Source organism: Pholcus phalangioides, unplaced genomic scaffold, assembly GCF_987345545.1.
Source record: "Pholcus phalangioides strain wild (caught in Gottingen) unplaced genomic scaffold, Ppha-v1.0 ptg000009l_1, whole genome shotgun sequence".
NCBI lineage: Eukaryota > Metazoa > Arthropoda > Arachnida > Araneae > Pholcidae > Pholcus > Pholcus phalangioides.
In genome coordinates this window covers 10,614,671-10,634,491 of record NW_028301602.1, presented here as the reverse complement: position 1 = coordinate 10,634,491, position 19,821 = coordinate 10,614,671, and the positions used below count along the sequence as shown (strand labels likewise).

The window sequence follows — 19,821 nt, the reverse complement described above, 5'->3', positions numbered from 1 at the left end:
CCCACCAAGTAGAACACGACCATCGAAAGACAGTTAAAAACCATTACTCAAAATAACGATTTATTGCCAGTAGAGGAAAAGATAATAATAACCATATATATATAAAAAAATGAAATTATCACCTTCATCTACGTGTTCAGGTATTCGATGTTATGGTAAGCGAATGAATATAAGAAATCATCATCATCGCATCACCACCACGTGTGTGTGTGTGTGTATACTATACATCATCAACACTGAACACACGGTGATGATAGTGATGATGGGGGGGGGATAAACGATAGATAAAACATGCCATTGACAAACATATCACATGGGTAAACTACTTGTGACAGGAGGGGGGGGGGGTGCCCGGAAAAAAAAAACACTCTCAATTCGTTGAGAAACGACGTAATGACACACGTTGTGCAGAGGTAGCAATTTCCATTTTAACACTACTCGACGGGTATCAATTTCTTTTTTCCATTCTATCTAGAGGATAAGGTAATAGTCCCTGACAGATGCCCCCACTACTAGAGACTATATTATATACTTCATCGTTGAGTATTACCCCCCCCCCCCCTATCTCTCCCCCCGAAAAAAATTACCCATCGCCCCTCTTCTTAGAATAAGGGTTGGGTCCCGTTTTTTTTTTTTTTTGGTGTGTGTGTTTTTTGATGCTCTCTCCCCTCCACCATTTTGTGTGTTTTGCCAGCAGTGACACGACTTAAGTAAGCTGGAGAGTTGAGAAATAGTTCTCTTTTCTTTCTTATAATAATAATCTGGCCATCCATCCATCCGCCCTTTCGAAAAAGACTTGACTGACTTCTTGCCTTGTAGCTCATTACGCTTAAACAAAGAAGCCCCGGGCTAAGTTACTAACTCGGCAATTACGCCCGAGTGTCTCGAGAGTCAGCTTCACCTTCTCTTTTTTTTCCCCCCCTTAACCACCTGCCCCTTCTTTACCCATTTGGGTAAAAAAGACGTGAGCGAATAATAAGAAAAGTACGTAGTCTATTTTTCTTTCCAGACGATCTCTTGAGACGTTACCACAATCCCGTTTATTTATTTATTTGTTTGTTTTATACGTATTCGTTGCGATTGGGATTTTATTCGCTTTATTTATTTATTTTTATTTCTGAGGCGATAGATGATGGTTATGATCGTTATTGAGATTTTGAATACGGCAGCTTTTGTTATTTTTCTGGTGTCGATCAAATGGAACAGAAAAGAAACAAGACGCTGGGAGTTTAGTATTTGATCTCACAGGACTGGAATTTTGCTTCCCCCCCCCCCACAAATAACACTAGTCTACGTGGTTTTCCCCCTAACATGGAAAAAATTTATCTGTTCCTAATTAATTTTTGGGTGTTGATTCCAAATGTTACCTAAGAAAATGGCCATCACGTCTAGTATTTTTTTTGGTATATGGACGGCTTTTATATAAAAGAAACCGACGCCATTAAATCAAAACTGAAAAAAAGAAGATGTTTTAAATTATCTTCGATTCAATTATTTCTTTAGTTTGGTAGTTGGTTCAAGTGCACACAGGCGGCATCAAAGCATATATGTCATTTGCATAGGTGCCAATTCACAGAGACGTTACCGCAATTTATGTGGTAACGTCTTTATTATTAACGTTTCAATTATTAAGCGCAACAAATTTTTCAGCTAGTTTTTGGACCCTCAAAACCATAGGTTTTAGTTATATATTTCCTTCCTTACATACATTAAAAAATGTCTTTTTTAGAGCCCATTTTAGGCCTTTTTAGAGCTTTGTTGCCTGCCCATTTTGACCATTTTTAGTGCCTAAACTTCCGGGTTCTAGTGATTGGTTTTAGCAGAAAGAAGAAAACATCATACGTAAGAGAAAAATTAATTATTTTTTTATAAAATACTGGAGAAATTAGTATAAATTTCATTTTGTGTTTGCGCATGTACACTATGGATATTATATGTATGTGTATGAGGAAAAAAAAATTTTGTTTTCTATTTTATGTATAACGATGTATGGATATGATAAAATAACTATAGTAATGAATGCATTATAGTTTGCTATTACGGATATACCAATTATCTTTATTTTCAAGATGTGTAACCTTTTCACATAGTGTAGGTCTATATGTATTTCAAAAAATGACCATCATGCATGCAGAGAAAACAGTACGTGATGCAGATTTTTTGCATTCATATTTGAATTCAGCACCCCCCATAATTGGTCCTAAAAAACTTATTTCGCTCGTGTTAGGAAAAAAAGTTAAAAATTGTTGAACACAGTGTATTTGATTTAAATATTTAAGTTAATTTATGTAGGGTGAAAAGTAAAAAAAAAAAAATGAATCCCGAAATTCTCGGAATTCTACTACGTGCAGCCGAAAATTTTAAATTTTACTTGTTTCACCGAAATGCATCACGGAATTTCCTTCTAGTCTCAGACAAAATAAATAATTCCAGGTGCCACCAGAATCCAGGTACAGAATTCAGCTGAAGTTCCTCACCTGACATATATTCTAATCTTTTGTGGAATGTAAAAATTTTGGCCGGACATGTATTTTTTTTTCACCCTATGGCCGACGTTAGCATATAAAATAATGATTCGCGGACATGTATTATTTTAAGTTGGGCATGTACATTTCTGGTCATTTGTTCAGCCCTGGAGAAGAAGTCCATACATAATACAGGGCTTGATAAATCCCATTCTCCCAGTCACTATGACTACTAGAAATTCGGCTTTGGCACCTAAAAATGTTTATATGTTGTGGCTGAAGGAGTATGAATTTTATATGTAATTGAGCTTAAGAGAGAGAGAGAGAGAGAGAAAGAGTCGAAGAGAGAAACCCAAAGTATAACCCATCTTAGAAAAAGATCATTAAGTTCTGGGAAAATCGCAAAAAAAAACCACACACACACACACGCACACACATATATGTATGTGTATGTATATATATATATATATATATATGGGGGGAGGCTCAATTTATTTATTTTTTTCGTCAGGAAAGAAACGCTTTGGCTCCTAAGAAAGAAAACTCGCCGGTGACTATATTTCGCTTGTAATATAATAGGCCCATGAGGTTTCCAGGACCTCTTAAATGTAATGAAGGAAAATCACAAGTAATTGATAGAAATCTGGCTGAACCTGTGAAATTTTCCCAAGAAACACTATTTAAGCTGAACTTGAATGCAACTGATTTTTTTGTGAAGCATGCAAATGTGAATATAATGAAATTAAATTCACAGTAAACATATTTCTGTCAACCAAGTGAGAAATTCAGTGAGATTTTTCATCTGAACCTAGCGTGATATTTCATCGATATTTAGAATTATATGATGCTTCGGCTGAAACTAGATCAAGAATTCTCAAGTAGAAGAATTCCGGGATTTTTCGAGGGAGCCTTATGGAATTTCGTCGCTTTCCAGCTGAAACTAGTGGAATATCTCTGCGGAATGCCAAAATACTAAGTAGGCCAAATACTGGGAGGTTGGGGTACATCACTGAAAATTCAAACCCTTGCATTTTGAGGACAAAGCCCCAATTCTTTAACCATCTCATTTCGTCAGATTTCCAGCACTTGACCATAATGCTACACAACTACATACAAAAAATCGTTAAAAAAATTTTAGATTCTGGCGAAACACGTATAATCTCTATATATAAATCCATCATTTCCACCGAATTAATTGTCTACAATCATTGTTTCACTCTACACAAAACATCACACAGAACAAATTCGTATAAAAACCATCTGCGAGCCCCCCCCCCCCCTTCCCTCCACCTAAAATAAAAAACAAAGAATCATTAAATAAAAAGTTGTCTTTAAAAGCTGGGAAATGAAAAGGAAAGGTGACAAAATCGAATAGGGCAGAGCATAATTGGACAGGTTGTCACAATTCACTTCTCGGCCAACTTAACAATTGTCACCGGGGCAGTAGAAGAGCCCGTAAAAAATAGAGGGACTGGATATTTATTGGTAAGGGAAGCCGCCGACAACATACAAACGACATCCTTTTTTTTTTTTACCTCTGACCCACGGTGAAGTCATTTGTGCCGCAAATTCTCTTTTCCAACATCTTATCAGCAATATTCCGCTAAAAAAAGGTGGGATTTCACTTGACCTTATCATTCGAAGTCTTTGGCTTTGGCAGCTCGTTATCTAAACCTAAAACGAGTCTGGGGGGGTTGGTTAACTAGCAAGAAGATTTCAATCTGAAAATGCAGGAGGAGGAGGAGGAGGGGGGGGGACACGTATGAGTACAGTCAGACTCGGTTATAACGACAAGTTGGCTATAGAGTCAGCGGTCCAAGCCGATTTCCTTAGAGCAGTGGTTCTCAACCGATGCTCTGCGGAGCACTTGGGGTCCGCGTGAACTCTCCAGGGGCTCCGCGGCCACTCGAGGAAAATATAAAAAACTGTAAATTTGAAAAAAATAATTATAAATGTTTTTTTAATTATAACAGTAAATCAGTAACTTTGATGGAGAAATAAAAAATATGTCTAGGGCTCCGCCATAGACATTATGTTCTAGAAAGGGCTCCGCGAGCCAAAAAAAGGTTGAGAACCGCTGCCTTAGAGAATAATATAAATGAACCTTGCTTGTTACGTCGTTGAAAATGTCACAAACTCGGATATAACGACACATTTCTCGTCGTCTTTATTCCATATTTATGGTATTTTCCCAAGAAACTATGAGCTAGAATTAAAGCTCATCGTATATAGGTAATGTCTTTCTGTTCTATCGATGCCTCAAAGGATTCATTAGAAGTTTGACGCTCTGACTTCCTCCTCATCGACATGACTCGTATACGGGACATTACTGTAGGCTTATTTTCCGTAATTTTGCAATTCCTGGTGTGTTCTTCCTTTTTCTTCATAAATTTTTTTATGTTTTTTGCCCGTTTTTATCAACGAAGATTACTTCAATATTTCATCTTTACCAATTAAAATTCTTTACTATTATTAATCTTTCTTACATAATGTATGAAAATTGTGTGGAAAATGTGTGTGTGAATATGACTGTACATATTACTGAATTATAATTTATTTGTTAAATTTTTCCCCCCTTGCCATGAAATACATTTTAAATTGCTGCACGCTTGATAGATTTGTATTTCTCACCAAGGATTAGTTTTGAGGAATATCTGGTGATTTCACCAGGAATTGGCGAATTTTTTTTGGTGAGAAGTTGTACGGTATCTCGTACAACACAATTTTCCGTATTTCTCATCATCAAATATCGTCATCTCTAAAGAATATGAAATGACTTCATGCACAGTATTTGATCGCGCCTGATTACATTTTTAAAAGTTCTAGAAAACTTAAATATCGGTTATAACGACAAAACTCACGGAATCATCGATGTCGCTCTAGCCAAGTTGACTCAGTTACAACGACATTGAGGAACGAATGAGCATGCCAAAGCGTCAGACATGCGTAAGTTGTTTTTTTTCCTTCAAGAGCCAGACGTTGCCTCACCTCAATGTGATTGGGTCCTATTTTATGATATTATTGGAGGGGGGGGGGGGCTTAGAAACAGAAGCAAAAGTTGGGAAAATGTGTCATTATATCCGATATCGTTACGTTTTCATCGACGTTAAAAGCAAGGTTTATTAACATTATTCTCTATGAGAATCGGCCCGGACAGACAATTACTGACGCTATATCCGAGTCGTTGTTTCAACCAAGGTCGTTATAACAAAGTTCGGCTGTATTTAAAATGGACGGCATGCACCAACTGATGATGGATTCCAAACCGAATCCCAGTTTGTCACATTTGTGTAATATTCAGGTGAGAAAAACAGAATTGGAGAAGAGTTATTATTCTCTTAAAAAACCAGACTCGAAAGCGTAATCCTAATGCTAAAGGGGGGGGGGGAAAGGGGGGTTTATGTAATGCATGTTAATGAGCTTGATTCTAAAAACTGATACGCGAGGATGATATAATAACAATAAAAAAATAGGAATATGCATTATTATTTTTTGTCAAGTGCAAGGTTATGTTTTATAAGCTCTTTGTCTGTTCGCGACCATGACGTGTTTTGTCTGTGGTTACTTTGGTGACGCTGAGCATGCGCGTTATGGACCCAGGGCAATAAATTTCCTGCCCAATCAGATATAGTCACGCTCGGATACGCATGCGCGGGGGGAAGTTCCATCTACGGAATACGAATGACTGTCTAATGAATGTGATGTTGGTAGACAATAAAAGAATTACATAAATGTATAAAGACTATAACTTTTTTTTTTTTTCAAATGCATTTGTCTTTTATTTTTAATGGGCATTTCCGTGATTACGTAACATCAACACCATCAGTTGTTCTTAACGAAGGAGGATCCACGGACCCCCGTGGTGGTCCTGAAAGAGATTTTAGGGGGGGAGTCCGTGAGCTTTGAATACTGTTTTATATTACACATTATGTGCTGAAGAATATGCGGGAAAGAGGTCCGTAGCCTTCATCTTATTGGCAGGGGCGTCCCTGGACTTTGTCCTTAGCACAAAAAGTCCGCGGAAAAAAAAAGAAAAAAAAAGAACTATCACGAGAACTGAAACGTTGGGAAGTTCTGTGTAAGAAATTCAACGTAGGAAAGGGGCCTCGCTAAACGCTTTATTATTATAAATTATTATGTGAAGGGGTCTGTGGCTTTCTTCTTACACGTTCGCGACTATAGTAAATCTACTGGGGTCACTCTGAACAAGGCCGCAACTAGATGTTCGGTTAGCCGGGCAAGTACACATCTTGGCTATCCCTTGTTATGTTGAAGGAGAGGTTCGGTATCCGAGGCACTAGACCCGTCTGCTCCCCCCCCCCCCCCCAGTTGTGACTCTGTCTCAGAAGTACGCATTCTTTGTTTCAATTATTTTGTCTTTACATTTGCTGTATCCGAATTTGTGTTTCGTTGAGATTCTTAGTTAAGTAATCTGACCAACAAAGCCGTAGATACAATATTTAAAGCCTCTGATATAGACAGAGACTTTCAGAAGCAATGCCACATTCTCTCAAAATAGCACGTGACCCACTAGTGGTCACACACGCGCAGTAAGAAAATACAGTGTGGGGGTGGGCCACAAACGTGTTCATACATAAAGGGGTCCGTGGAACACAGAAGTTTGAGAACTCCAGATCTACATAGCCCTACACGTGGAGATTGATGGGGCTCTATCTCGGGAAGGCGGAGGAAGAGGAGGGGGTGGGGAGTTCTAGGAATTAACATCATTATTTAATTTTTTTCATAAAATAAAATTACTAGAATAAGGCACGTAAAAGATTCTGGCCTGTATGTCAGCGTATTATTACAACCAAATTGTCAAACAATGAGGCGCGATTCCTTGAGAAGACAAAAAGTAATAAGAAGGAGGAGTGAGACTTACGAATTTCGAAAAATATTATTACTACTGTTACTTAACCACATATGCACCTCGTCCATATTCCTCTGCAGAACTACTAACGAATTGGTACAAGTTGGGAATGGGCGTGTACGGGAACCTAACGTGAAGTTTGTTTCTGCGTAATGCTTGTTATAGTGCTGGCATAAATTTTTTGAACTATCAGTGAAGTGTACTCATAGGTTGAAAACTTGTACTGTTGTAGGCCTGTTGCTCTCTGTGGCAAGGTTTTTTAACCGGGAGATCAGCTCACGTTCGCACCTCGAAACTTCTGCCAAAAGTAGAAAGATTTTTTTAGTATGTCTTGATAGGATAGGGATTCGATTGTATGTTTCAGGTGCTCAGTGGTGATTAGTGAAAATTTTGGAAGCTCGGTGGAGATGAAGGTGAACTTCGGAAGCTCAGTGGAGATAAGTGCAAATTTTGAGAGCTCAAGAAAGTCACGTGCATAGTTTGAAAGTTTGGAGGAGCTGCTATTGGAAAAAGTTCAAATATAACCGTGGTAACAAATTATTCCCGCTGACCCCTAGCACTCCGGTGAAATGCTCAGTTCTTGTCTTGGTTATTGCGGTTCCCCAACTTCGAGGCGCGAATGCAAGTCAATCTCTCCGTTAAAGTCTCGCCGCAGAGAGCAACAGACCTACAACGTTACAAAATTATTCATTCATTACACTTCAATCACTATGAGTTGAGAAAAAACTCATAGTTAAAAAAAATGATTGAAGATGGCAGCACTACACATAACAAGCAGTACACAGAAGCAAACTTCACGGAAGGTTCACTATACGTGCACACACATTCCAACATGTACCCATTCGTTAGAAGTTCCGCAGAGGAATATGGACGAGGTGCATGTCTGGTTTAGTAGTAGTAATAGTAGTCTTAGTTATTCCCAACCTATTATCGTTGAATTCATATCAATTGCAGTTTCGAAATCGAGATTATTTTGGTAAAATATTTAAATTAAGACACTACTTACAAAGCTGTGCTTGTTTGATATGTTGTTGGTGATCTTGAGCTTGTGAAAGGACACGACTTTCTGCATCCACTGCTCTCCCGTCGAAGGAGAATCCGGATGAATGTACATTCTTTTTGGCATTTCCGGGTCGGCTTTACCGGCCACTACCCAACGGCTATTGTGGAACTTGTACCTGCAATCGTCGGCCGCCACGATGTCCATCAGCAAGATGTATTTGGCTTTCTTGTCTAGGCCGCTCACTCTGACTTTGTAAGCCGGGAACATCCGCCTATATAATAATTATATATATATAAAAGAAACGATATATATTAATACTTGTGTTGTATAAATATGTAAAACGGTATGTGTTGAACTCGTAATAAAACAATGATCAAACTTATTCCAGGAAAAATACTACACGTATACAGAGAAAATGATAAAAATCAGATTAAATGGAAACGACGCGTTAATATCTATCGCTAATTCTGATCGGTGCACAGAAGCCATTTTTGACTCACGAATGCCTTAAAACAATTGGAGAAATTCGGCATTTCTTTTATTCATACCACTTTGAAACGGAAGAAATGTACCTTCGGTGGTTAAGAGAGAGATCTTCTTGCATGAGCGGTTTCTGCAATTGCTTTAGATAACATCATCCAGTTGAGTCGCATTGTTTCTTATATAGTCTGTATGCTGTTAGACTCGTAACAATATTGCATTTGTATTCTAGATTCAAGATTACGCGTTCGTTCATCCTTATATACTTAGTGTAAATATGTTTTAGAAAGATGCTTTTAAAGGTAGGTGAGATGTTACTCCTATAGATGACACGGAATTATACGGATTTCCTTGAGTTATAAATTCCTTTCGGCCATGAAACGGAATTGGATACCGAATTTTGACAGAGTCGTTGACTTATGGCAATTTTTCTCAAAATGTCTGCCGCTAACTTTTTTTAGGGGTGGTGCTGTGAGCTGGTGATATTGGTGTGTTACTGTTTGATACAGTCGAATCCCGTTTTAACGGATACCGGAGTAAAGAAAATCTCATTAAAAAAAACGAACACTTTCCTAATCCCCAAGATAAGTTTAAATAGGAACAATGGGAAACACCTGGAATCCCTTTATAACGAAATTTCGTTACAACGAAGTGATTTCTCCGGTATCTTGGAGTTCGTTATAGCGGGATTCGACTGTTCTTTGGAGCGGTTCTTTGTTAAACTTTCCCGGCAAACCGTAGTCAAACGTTCTTGAAGGAGCCATGGGCTCCTAATGTTTTAGAACCACTGACTTAGGGCCGCGATAATACATGCTACTAAGTAGTGCAAAAGCATGTCACTTTCGAGCATACGCAACCAATGAGATTATTGGCAACATTCGTGCAAACGGTACCAATAATCTCATTGGTTGCACATGTTCGATGGCTTTTGTACTACTTGGTATGCGTATCAGGGGACTTATGGTACCGAATCGGAGGTTTTTTTTATCGTATGGTACTTTCGGAGCTTTTACAGAACAGGGTTATCAGAAAGATATACAGGAGTATTTCCCTGATCAAAACTCCTGAATAAAGAAATATAGTTCTCAAAATCTTAACTTTCCAAATGGTTTTCGAGTTTTAGTTTTTCCCCCATACAAAGAATATTTTCTACCGATCTTATCTAATACTGTATACTGTACTTGCATATTTCCACGACTTTTGTGAAATATTTTACATTTTCCTGTACTTTTCAGGTTGGAAACCCGGCAGTATATGCATCCTTGGAGTGTTATGGACTCAAAAGCCTACAGCCTCCATGGCGGAAGGCTGTTCGGGCTATGTATACTGAATAGTCATTGACTCTTGTTTCGATGATGCGAGCTAGGGTATTCCATTGTGTGAGATATCGTCTTGAAGATTAATTTATAGTCTTCTCACTCGTAAACGAATAACCCCAGTCGCAGGATTGACCTTCGAAAGAGGCACGAAATGCTTGAGGGGAGGGCACAAAAATTTTCAGTTTTCCACCCATCAAAAGCATTTAAATTACCAGAAATTGGATGAAATAGAATATAAAAAGTATTTTCTTTCGATATTTCAACTTTTTTTTACCGAAATATTAATTTTTTCTGCTAATTTTAGGTTGACTTAAGGGGCACAGTTCCCCTATGCCCCCTCTCTTGCGTACGCCTCTACAGGGTCGTATCAAAGTCACGTAGGGCCATATCAACAGCGTTACGGACCCACTTTGTATGGAGATGTTTTCCAACCTTGTGAGACCCCATGTGCTTTGAAAGATATCTGGGTCGTTACCGAGAAAGTACAAGCATTAAGGCGGGCCTAAAATTTTACTAAAACCGTAGAATACATCTTCGTAGAGCCGACTGCCTTTGGTAGTTAAATTATAACCTAGTTTGGATGCAATGCTTTTCAATCCTGAGACTTTTTTTGAATGAGTCTGTTTTTGGACTCGATCCGAATCATAATCGATCACAGTTTGGTCCGTTGTATTTGAGTATGCATATCGAACCACACGAAATATTTGGAACCACATTTCAGTATTTCAAAGATGCGGAAAAAGACGAGTGGTGCAATCTACAAGAGAGTGAGTATCAGACTCTGCTGATCTACAAGTATCAGCAAGCTTATAACGAACCGCCCCATCTCACTCATCACGATAATAATTACAATTAGGGAGCCTTGAAGATTATTTTCTAGAGAAATAAAACACAGTTTATTATGAAACACCGTTTTATCAGTATTGAAATGTTTATTCATCAGAATAATTCCGCCGCTGAATGAGGCGGGATGTGTATATAAAAAAAATATAATAATATAAAACGGCGCGATAAGTAGGAATGAAACGACGCCAGAGTTCTGTAATAAAATATTAACGAGCCGTCAAGCCTTATGGCCACGGTCGGAGCCCAAACAGGTCGCGTGTTATGTTTATGAGACCCTTTTTTTTATAATTGTGCGTTGAATGTTCCGCTCTTCCTTTGCTTTTATTCTAAGGCAATGGTGCTGCTCAACTTTTGGAAGAGTGCGGGCCACTTTATTGATCGGGAAAACGTTTCGCGGGCCACATCATTGATTAGAGAGAAAATGTCGAGGGCTATTTAATAAAGTCATTCTGAGAAACGGCGCCGCAAGAAGAAGATACTAAACTGATCTGTAAATTTGTCGCAGGTCACTTCAGTGATCTGAGAATAAAGGCCTGTTTAAGTTGTCAAGTAAATGAGTAGATAAACCGGATTCAATTTTTCGGTTATGTAGACCCCTTATGCTCATGTGTTAGTGCTCGCGGCCTCGTATTATGATCACTTACGTTTGGGCAGTTTTTTGAGCACGCACGTGACGACTTGAAATTTAGTTAAGTAATAAACCACTTAACGCGTGTAAATGGGCTTTAAGCTGCGGGTCATTTAAGTGATGTGAAAGTGCACCGCGGGCCACTTGAATGATTTGTGGAATGTGTCGCGGGTCATTTAAATCCATCTTATATCCCCTAGGGGGACAGAGCGGGGGCCATGGTTGGTCTGGAGGAGGGTCATTTAAATGATCTGTAACTGTGCAGCGTGTAACTTGAGTGGTCTGTAATTCTGCCGCGGGGTCTCTTGAGTGCTCTGGAACTGTTCCACAGGCCACTCAAGTGATATGGGAAGGTGCCGCGAGCCATATGTGTAATCTGGAAATGTGTCGCGTCTCTTGAAGTGATTTGTAAATATGACTCGGTTTACTTAAATGATCCTGGAATGTGCCACGGATCACTTAAAAGATGTGTAACTGCACCGTCGGTAATCTGGCGTGGGATACTCAAGTGATCTCGGAATGTACTGAGGGCCATTTAAGTGGTATGGGAATATGCCAGGGGCCACTCAGTTGTGTGGAACTGTACCGCGGGTCACTTAAATGATCTTAAATGAATCGATTTGTTTCGTTTTACAAAATAATGTTTGAGGTCGTGGGCCACATCAGATAACTCTGATGGCCACATTTGACCTGAAGGCCATAGATTGAGCATGTATGTTAAATTATCGTGGCTTGTATATAGATACACGTAGGCACCTATATACAGTGAATCCCGCTTATAAAGTTTTTTTCAAAAAACCGTCATGAAAAAATGTTGCAAGTAGGAAAAACGCTTTGAATAGGAAATCTTAATGAGAATTAATTAGAGTTGGGATTATACGGAAATAAGTCGTACTTAAGCGAGAAAACGTTCTAATAGGGAACAATATAAGCGGAAGCGGGATCGTCTCTTGTCGCCGCCATCTTATAGATCGATCGATTACGGATCAATGAAGTTTCTTTCAATAATATATAAATACGTCTTCGTAATTCTTCAATGTATCAAATAACATGGAACTATGAACTATGGATGGGGGGATATTTTTCTCTCATTTTTTGCCCAATATGTTGAACATACCCGAGGTTGGATTTCAATCACGCTGCAAACAGTTGCACAACACCAACAACAACAACGAGAAGCAGCAGTGGTAGCAGCAGTAGCAAAAGCAAAGCATGGCTCGTTAATAAGAATCTCAGTTAATTAAAAGCGATCGCCGTAATCGTGATTGATGGAAATCGCCGAGTCATGGCTGTCGGTAGCTTGAGCTCTCGTTTCCTTTGCTCTTAATTGTATTATATGAGGCTTCAGTAGAAAAAGAGAAGAAGAAATAATAATAAGAAGAGAAAATATAAGAAAACTTATAAGAAAATCTATGTTTCGCAATAATTGACAACATTTGCTTCCGTTCCCTCTGGAGGTCGAATTTTTCAGACTCGATTTCTTCCATGGTATGTGTTTGGTTGGTTCTATCGTACTTATAGTTATGCCCCAGAGTCTATTTTTTAAATACTTTTTCTGGTGATGGTTCATTAGTTTGTTTGAAAACATAATAATAGTGGGATCCCGTGCTTTAGCGATCAGTGACATATTCCCAGTTCACTTAAACGACCCACGGTGCAGATCCACATCACTCAAGCGGCCCGCGGCACATTCCAAGATAACTTGAGTGACCCGTGGCACATTGTTTTGGCATCGCCACCAGGTGTTTGACACTCATGAGAGGTATTCGGCCGACCTGCAGCACAATTCCAGATTATTTAAGAGATCTACACCACATTCCCAGATAACTTGAGTGCGCCCGAGTGACGTAGTTGTAAGATGTTCGTCTAACACCACAGGGGCGTAGCCAGAAATTTCGTTCGGGGGGGGACCACTTTCATTTCGGGGGGGGGGGGACCAAAGTGACAGAACAATGGATTTGGCCATCTTTTTCCCTTTTTTCGGTCATTTTCTCACATTTCGGGGGGGGGGGACCAGACCCCCCCAAGTCCCCCCCCCTGGCTACGCCCTTGTAGCACCATGAAGGTTGCCGTCACGGTCCCAGGGAAGAATATAGATAACATATATTTTTCTAACGAGCTTGACGCGACAACCGATAGATGGCGCCTTCGTTTCCAACCCAACTCATTAATGACAGTAAATTGCAATATAGCGATATGGCTAGAGTTGGTGTTTGGTGAAGTAGATCACTTGAGTGATCCGTGGCACATTTCCAGAGAATTCAAGTGACACGTGGCACAGGTTGCCCGTTTTTGTTGGTCATCGAATAATTCGGAGGTTCCGAATATATTCGATGACCAAGCATCCCATTCACCAAGTCACTTGGAACAAAAATATAAGCACTTTGCTCACGGCTCCTTGAAGTGAATGGAGCCTGGTTTTAAGAAAAGTATTGGGACATCAGAAAAGGAGTGAACGTAAAAGTCAGATATACAGGGTGTCTCAAAAATTCGTAAATGTTTAAAAAGTTCATAAAAATTGAAGGAATTGGTTTCTTTTTTTAAATTGTTTTGTGAAAAAGTTGTTCTGGCGAAGGGGGGGGGGGGATTTATTTTGGTGCAGATAACAATAGTTCAAATTTTTGTCAACAAAGGGCGCTGCACGAAAGCAAATCACTGGGAAATATGCATGTAAGAGTTCTGAACGAAATGCAGGGTGTAAGATTATTAGATCATTTTTCAATTTTCCTGTTGTAACTGGCGCTTTTTCATAAGGCTTTCGTTGTGATGCTGACATTAGAGAAAAAAACACTATTGGTGGAGCTGTATTTTCCCAGCCACGAATCACCGGCTGAAGTTATACGAACGTTTCGGACAGAAAATAAAGTTTCATGTATAATCACTCCTGCCGAACTGGTTTCGCTGAGACCTCTATATATTTTTGAACCTATTCTATAAAATTTTAATTAAATTTTTTTCTGCACCCTAAAAAAAATTCCTTTAGTGAGAATAAGTTTTTCGCAAACCACAATCAAATTCCTTCAATTTTTATGAATTTTTAAACCATATACGAATTTAGGATAACTCCGTATATATTGGGACTCAGAAATTCAATGGTAAGGATTTGCATTGAAAATACTCGAAGATATCAAAGGATCTGACTCTATATTTGATGCACCCCCCACTCCCAGTGATTATATAGTAAGGATCAATCTAAGAGAATTATTTTGAGAGAGAGAGAGAGAGAAAAAGGGCATATGCACAAAATTTCTAATAACTGAATAGTAAAAATCATCGAATAAGTTGATTGTGCCGAGTTTCAATAATCGTCTAGTTCAGCCAAAAGTAAATCACGAGATTTTGATTGAGAAATTGACCAAATATTTGATTCCAAGTCTAATATCGAATCACACTTATCAAGTTCTAATTCTATTTCATACCCTTGATTGGACACTGAATCTTCAAATAATTCATAAATTGATTATTCAGTGTCTATATACACCGAGTTTAAATCTTATTCTAGATTGAAACTATGGCTTTTGTAATACCCTGTCAATTAGAAGGCTTCGTATATTATGTACAAAAGTTAAGTACAAAAGGATGTTTAGTTTAGAGGTGTCGCGGATTCGAGACCCGGTTCGTCCTTGTCAGAAATTTTCCTGCTACAGGAGTACAATAGAAACGGCGACATGACCACAGTAAAAGATCGCTACAGCCGGGAATCCCACATCGAGGGGTTAGTGCATCAACCTGTCGGTGAGTATAAAAAATGGCAACCGTTCGTAATCGGCAATAAATTGCATGTCCCGGTATAATTAGCCCCCGTGTGCAGAAAATTACCGTGATGCGACAAAAATGATCCAACCCGATATCGTTCTTAAATATGCATCCGAAACGTGATTGGCATCGCAATACATGCAAAGGAATATTTTTTAAATCTCCTAATAGTACGCCCACCTAAGTAAAGTTTTTCCCAGAAGGATTGCAGTGCGAGGTAGTGCCTTCAGATATATTTGGAAATAGAATTGCGCTGCATGTAGTGATAAAGGCCGAGACTTCTAACCAGTGGGCCGCAGAAATTTTGCTGTTGGCACACTAAGATGACACCGAATCGACTGGACATCAAACAGCAAAGGTGTCGTGAGTTACTTGAAATTTGTAACATTTAAATCTACCTTGGTGTTGGAAACGTAAATTCAATTCAGGTAATAAAAAACTCGGTAATATTGTACCAGAACCAGAATTATAATGCCAATGCCGGGCCCCTGAAGTGGGTCCGTTAGTTGACTTAAGGGCTGCCCCCCCCCCCCCCCTTCCGTGAAGACATAAAACTCTGTAATATGGTAAATCTCACTGAGCTGAAGATTCCATTTTCAGGTCTTCGACCGAACTTCAACTCGAGGTACAATCAATATTGAACGACAAACAACACGATCAAAATTGATCGTATAGACACACCGAGGCATAAAAAAAAAAATGTCAAACTCATGACCTCGAGTCTTTCAAGCTAAACACACAACACCAACACAAAATTTTCTCATCTAAATATCCATAACTTAGAATAATACAGCCTATATAATACTTCCTCTTGGAAAAGACAAGTAAAACGAAAAACTTCTTGTTTGTACAGTTTATAAATACCAAATCGGTGCCATACGAGACTTATTCCAAAACCACAAAAAACAAAAAGAAAACCATCCGTTTGAAATACGGCCACCATCGACGACGATAGTCATTGTAATTCGAACGCATAATACTGAATAAATATAATAAAATACACAGAGAAAGGGGGAAGCGGAAAAAAAGTAATTCAGAGAGTATTTAATTTACATTTTCGTGCATTTTACAATTTCTCTTCCCCCCCTCCCCACGTTATTTTCCATAAGAAATGAACGAACCATTTTTTTTTTCTCGAGAGAGAGAGTTCGTGGGCTCTCTCTCTCTTGTCGTAACTAGGCGTTGGTAATTCGCACATTCAGGTGCGGTTCTGACAGCTTTTGCTGCATTTTTTTTTCCCATCACCACCAGAAGAGACGTGTTTGTGTGAATATGTACGAGTCACACCAGACGAAAAATAAAAAAAGGTAAAAAAGAAGTCTCTCTCTCTCTTTTTCTTTCACGCTTCAAGGAAATGACCACATTTTGAATTACTTCATGGACCTCACGCAATAACGCTATGGGCTCCTTCTCTTCACAAGAAAAAAAACAACAAAAACTTCTCTCTTTCTTTTCCACACGTTTCCAATTCCACACCTTTCCCGTGAATGGTCGTTTAGTTTCACGCCATTTCTCTTCTCTTCCATTATTGCTACGCATCTAATCTACGCCACTGCCCACACTGCTTCTTTTTTCTTTTTTACTCCACTTGGAGAAACCATATCCTTTCTACTTTTTAAAACTTTCGAATCGTTATTATATATATCACACTTCACCGATTATTATTATTTTTTACCTCTCTAGCTGTATATGTGTTATTTCAAGATTTTCAGATGATTAGCGTATGAGAGTAAACTAATAAATTATAGACCAATGGTTTTTTTTTTTTTTAGAAGTTTCATGCTTCGAGTACCCTCTTTGAAACGATTAAGAGACTTGTGTACCGCCTTGAAATGTGCAGGAAGCTTGCTTACTCTTAAAAATACGTGTAATGTTAGCGAATATAGTTGGAAATCCGTAGGAACCTGCTCGAAAATCTTCGAAATTTGTAGAAATCTCGCGTGATACTCAAAATGAGTAGGGACCTTTGCGTAATACACTTTTCAGGGTCTAGTTCGTCATGGAGTGGAGTTTTAACGGGGTGGGTAGGATGAACTATGAGTTATTAATACACCATCAATAGTGTTCGACAAAGGAACACAAGGAAGAGACCCCATCACTTTGTGCGCATGAGCCTTCTAATTATTTCTAATAAAATAGTGCATTTATTCATTCTTTTTCCAACCCAGGAACATTTTTCCCAACAATTCCCAATCCCACCTCATCTGTTATCTCCACAAAATCTGTTAATCGCTACAGTAGTCTACCCAATCGTCTGGGGAAATATATTGTTACATTTTTGAGCGTTTGGTTTTATCCCCCTTTCCTTTTGACTTGATAATAAAGTGTTTCAGATTCTATTACGAAGCTGGGCTGGAAGAGATCTGGGGCTGTCATAAGTCCGGAGGCAGAGTTCTGGAGCTCATTCATTGCGTATCACTGGGGAAGTTTAGAAGGCTTATACGTATCTGTTGAGCGTTGAAGGTTTCAACACCACCAGAAATGCGAGGTGGATTTGCATAATAATAGAAAAAGCCGATCAGAGAACATTGATGTGCGTCTGCTATTGATAACAGAGGTTAGAAATTGGGTGACACGTGGACTAAATGCGGCCCTTAAAAATTGTTCATATACAGAGTTTTCACTAAGAGCACCCGAAACGAATTAAAAATTCTATGGTTGATTTTAAAATGAAAATGATCAGCAAATATGAGGGGAAAAAAAAGTAAAAAAAAGTAAAAAAGAGGATTGAGGTGTGGCAGTAGCAGTTATGTAAAATATTAATATGGGGCTATATAATTATAAAACCAAAACATATTTACGTAAAATTTCTTTTACGCCCCCCCCCCCAAAAAAAAGAATTCAATCAGAAATTTTGGCAAATTTCTATTTGCATGGAAATTTACCGAGATATCTGTGACTAAAATCGTATTAAAATTGCTTGGTTTTTGTTCGTTTTCAACTGCTAAAATAACTGTCTCGAAAATTTTCAAGGCTGAAAAGAAGTGGGGAAAAAAATCAAAGAATTTAAATTACCGATATCCCGGCAAATTTTCCTTTCATTCTAATGTTATGGGGCAATTTTTTTTTCTAGTACATTATGTGCTCATTATAGTATATCCCAAATCATATTAATCGAAATTTTTCTGATTGTAGTCCATATAAAAATTAGAATGTTTTTAATTTCTTTTAGCTCAGGGGTTCTCAAACTGTGAGCCGCCAACCTTTTTCATAGTCGCCGTGGAGTGGCAGCCCGACAAAGGTTTCTCGAAGAACTTCTTTGTTAAATTGCTCTGGGGAACCGAGGATAAGGGGCTCCATGGGTGGAAAAAGTTTGAGAACCCCTGTTTTGGCTACCCTTGTTGCTAATGAAATAGCAGTGTAACTCTGCCATAGTTCAATTCCATCTTTTTTTTTTAATATCAAATTTTAAAATCAACCGTAGAATTTTCATTTCTTCCGGATACTATAGGTACGTATACCAGTATACAACAAAGAAAAAGTTATAGGCTATTTATATCATTGAGGCAAATGCCATAAAGTCGGCAAATTTTTTCCCTGTTCTCAGTAATCGTCCGCAATGAAATCAAAACGTCTCAATCTATCTTCAAAAACGGAACCATGATCATACGGAAGGAATTACAGCGAGTTATTTTCGATGAAACCTTTTAAATTGAGCAAAATCATGCTGCAAGCCTGCCATAAAAATATCTGTCATTTCTTCCTTTTTCTCAGGTGTTGATTCTCCTTAAGTAAGGCCTTCAGTTTTATAAGGAGAAAAAAAGTGGCAGAGTTCTAATTATTTAAAGTGACATTATAACGATAAGGTCATATTAATGCAAAGATGTACACATCACATGTACAGTATATATGTATGCATTTCTGAGACTTCCAGTCACGTATTTAGCATACCAATCCTTATTTCATACTCCGGTTAAAACTGGCTCAAAGCTGAAATTTACAAACATATGACACCCCTAAATCAATCGACTTGGTACAAGAGAGAGAGAGAGAGAAAAGAAAAAGCCTTTATTTATTTTTATTTATTTATTTCGTTTCATGTGATGAGCAAAACTTTTCATTACCATGAAAGTGTCTATTGTGCTTGGAACCAGTACGGTAGATACTTTCTGGGAAGTCTTAAAGGGACGTAATTATGAAATATTAAGGGTTTTCCTCTTCCTTAAACACGAGGTAAAATCCTAAACATTTAATTAAAAACTATAAAAGATTGAATAAATCGGTAAAATGTTACCGGTGAGATGGTAGTTTAAAGGTTAATTTATAAGATTTCACTTGGAAAATGAATGAAATGCACCCCAATATAGTCATGAAAGTCCCACTTGAACGTAATTCGAGAATATAAGACTGAAAATATTCTTGAGATTCGGGATGTCTCTCCTGATTCCAGACAAGTGGTTACTTCAGACACTAATTAATAGGGATTGAAAAAATCGAATAGAAAAAAAATCTAG

At 38.4% G+C, this 19,821-nt stretch overlaps 1 protein-coding gene across 2 annotated transcripts in view; it reads right to left on the bottom strand.

The window, feature by feature from the left end:
* LOC149081727 (uncharacterized) overlaps positions 1-19,821 on the bottom strand; it is a 45,452-nt gene that overhangs the window by 10,577 nt on the left and 15,054 nt on the right. For both annotated transcript variants that reach the window (XM_089237147.1, XM_089237146.1), the window contains exon 2: positions 8,342-8,609. In XM_089237147.1, coding sequence (XP_089093273.1) covers positions 8,342-8,609 — 268 coding nt within the window. The remainder of the gene's footprint in view (positions 1-8,341; positions 8,610-19,821) is intronic.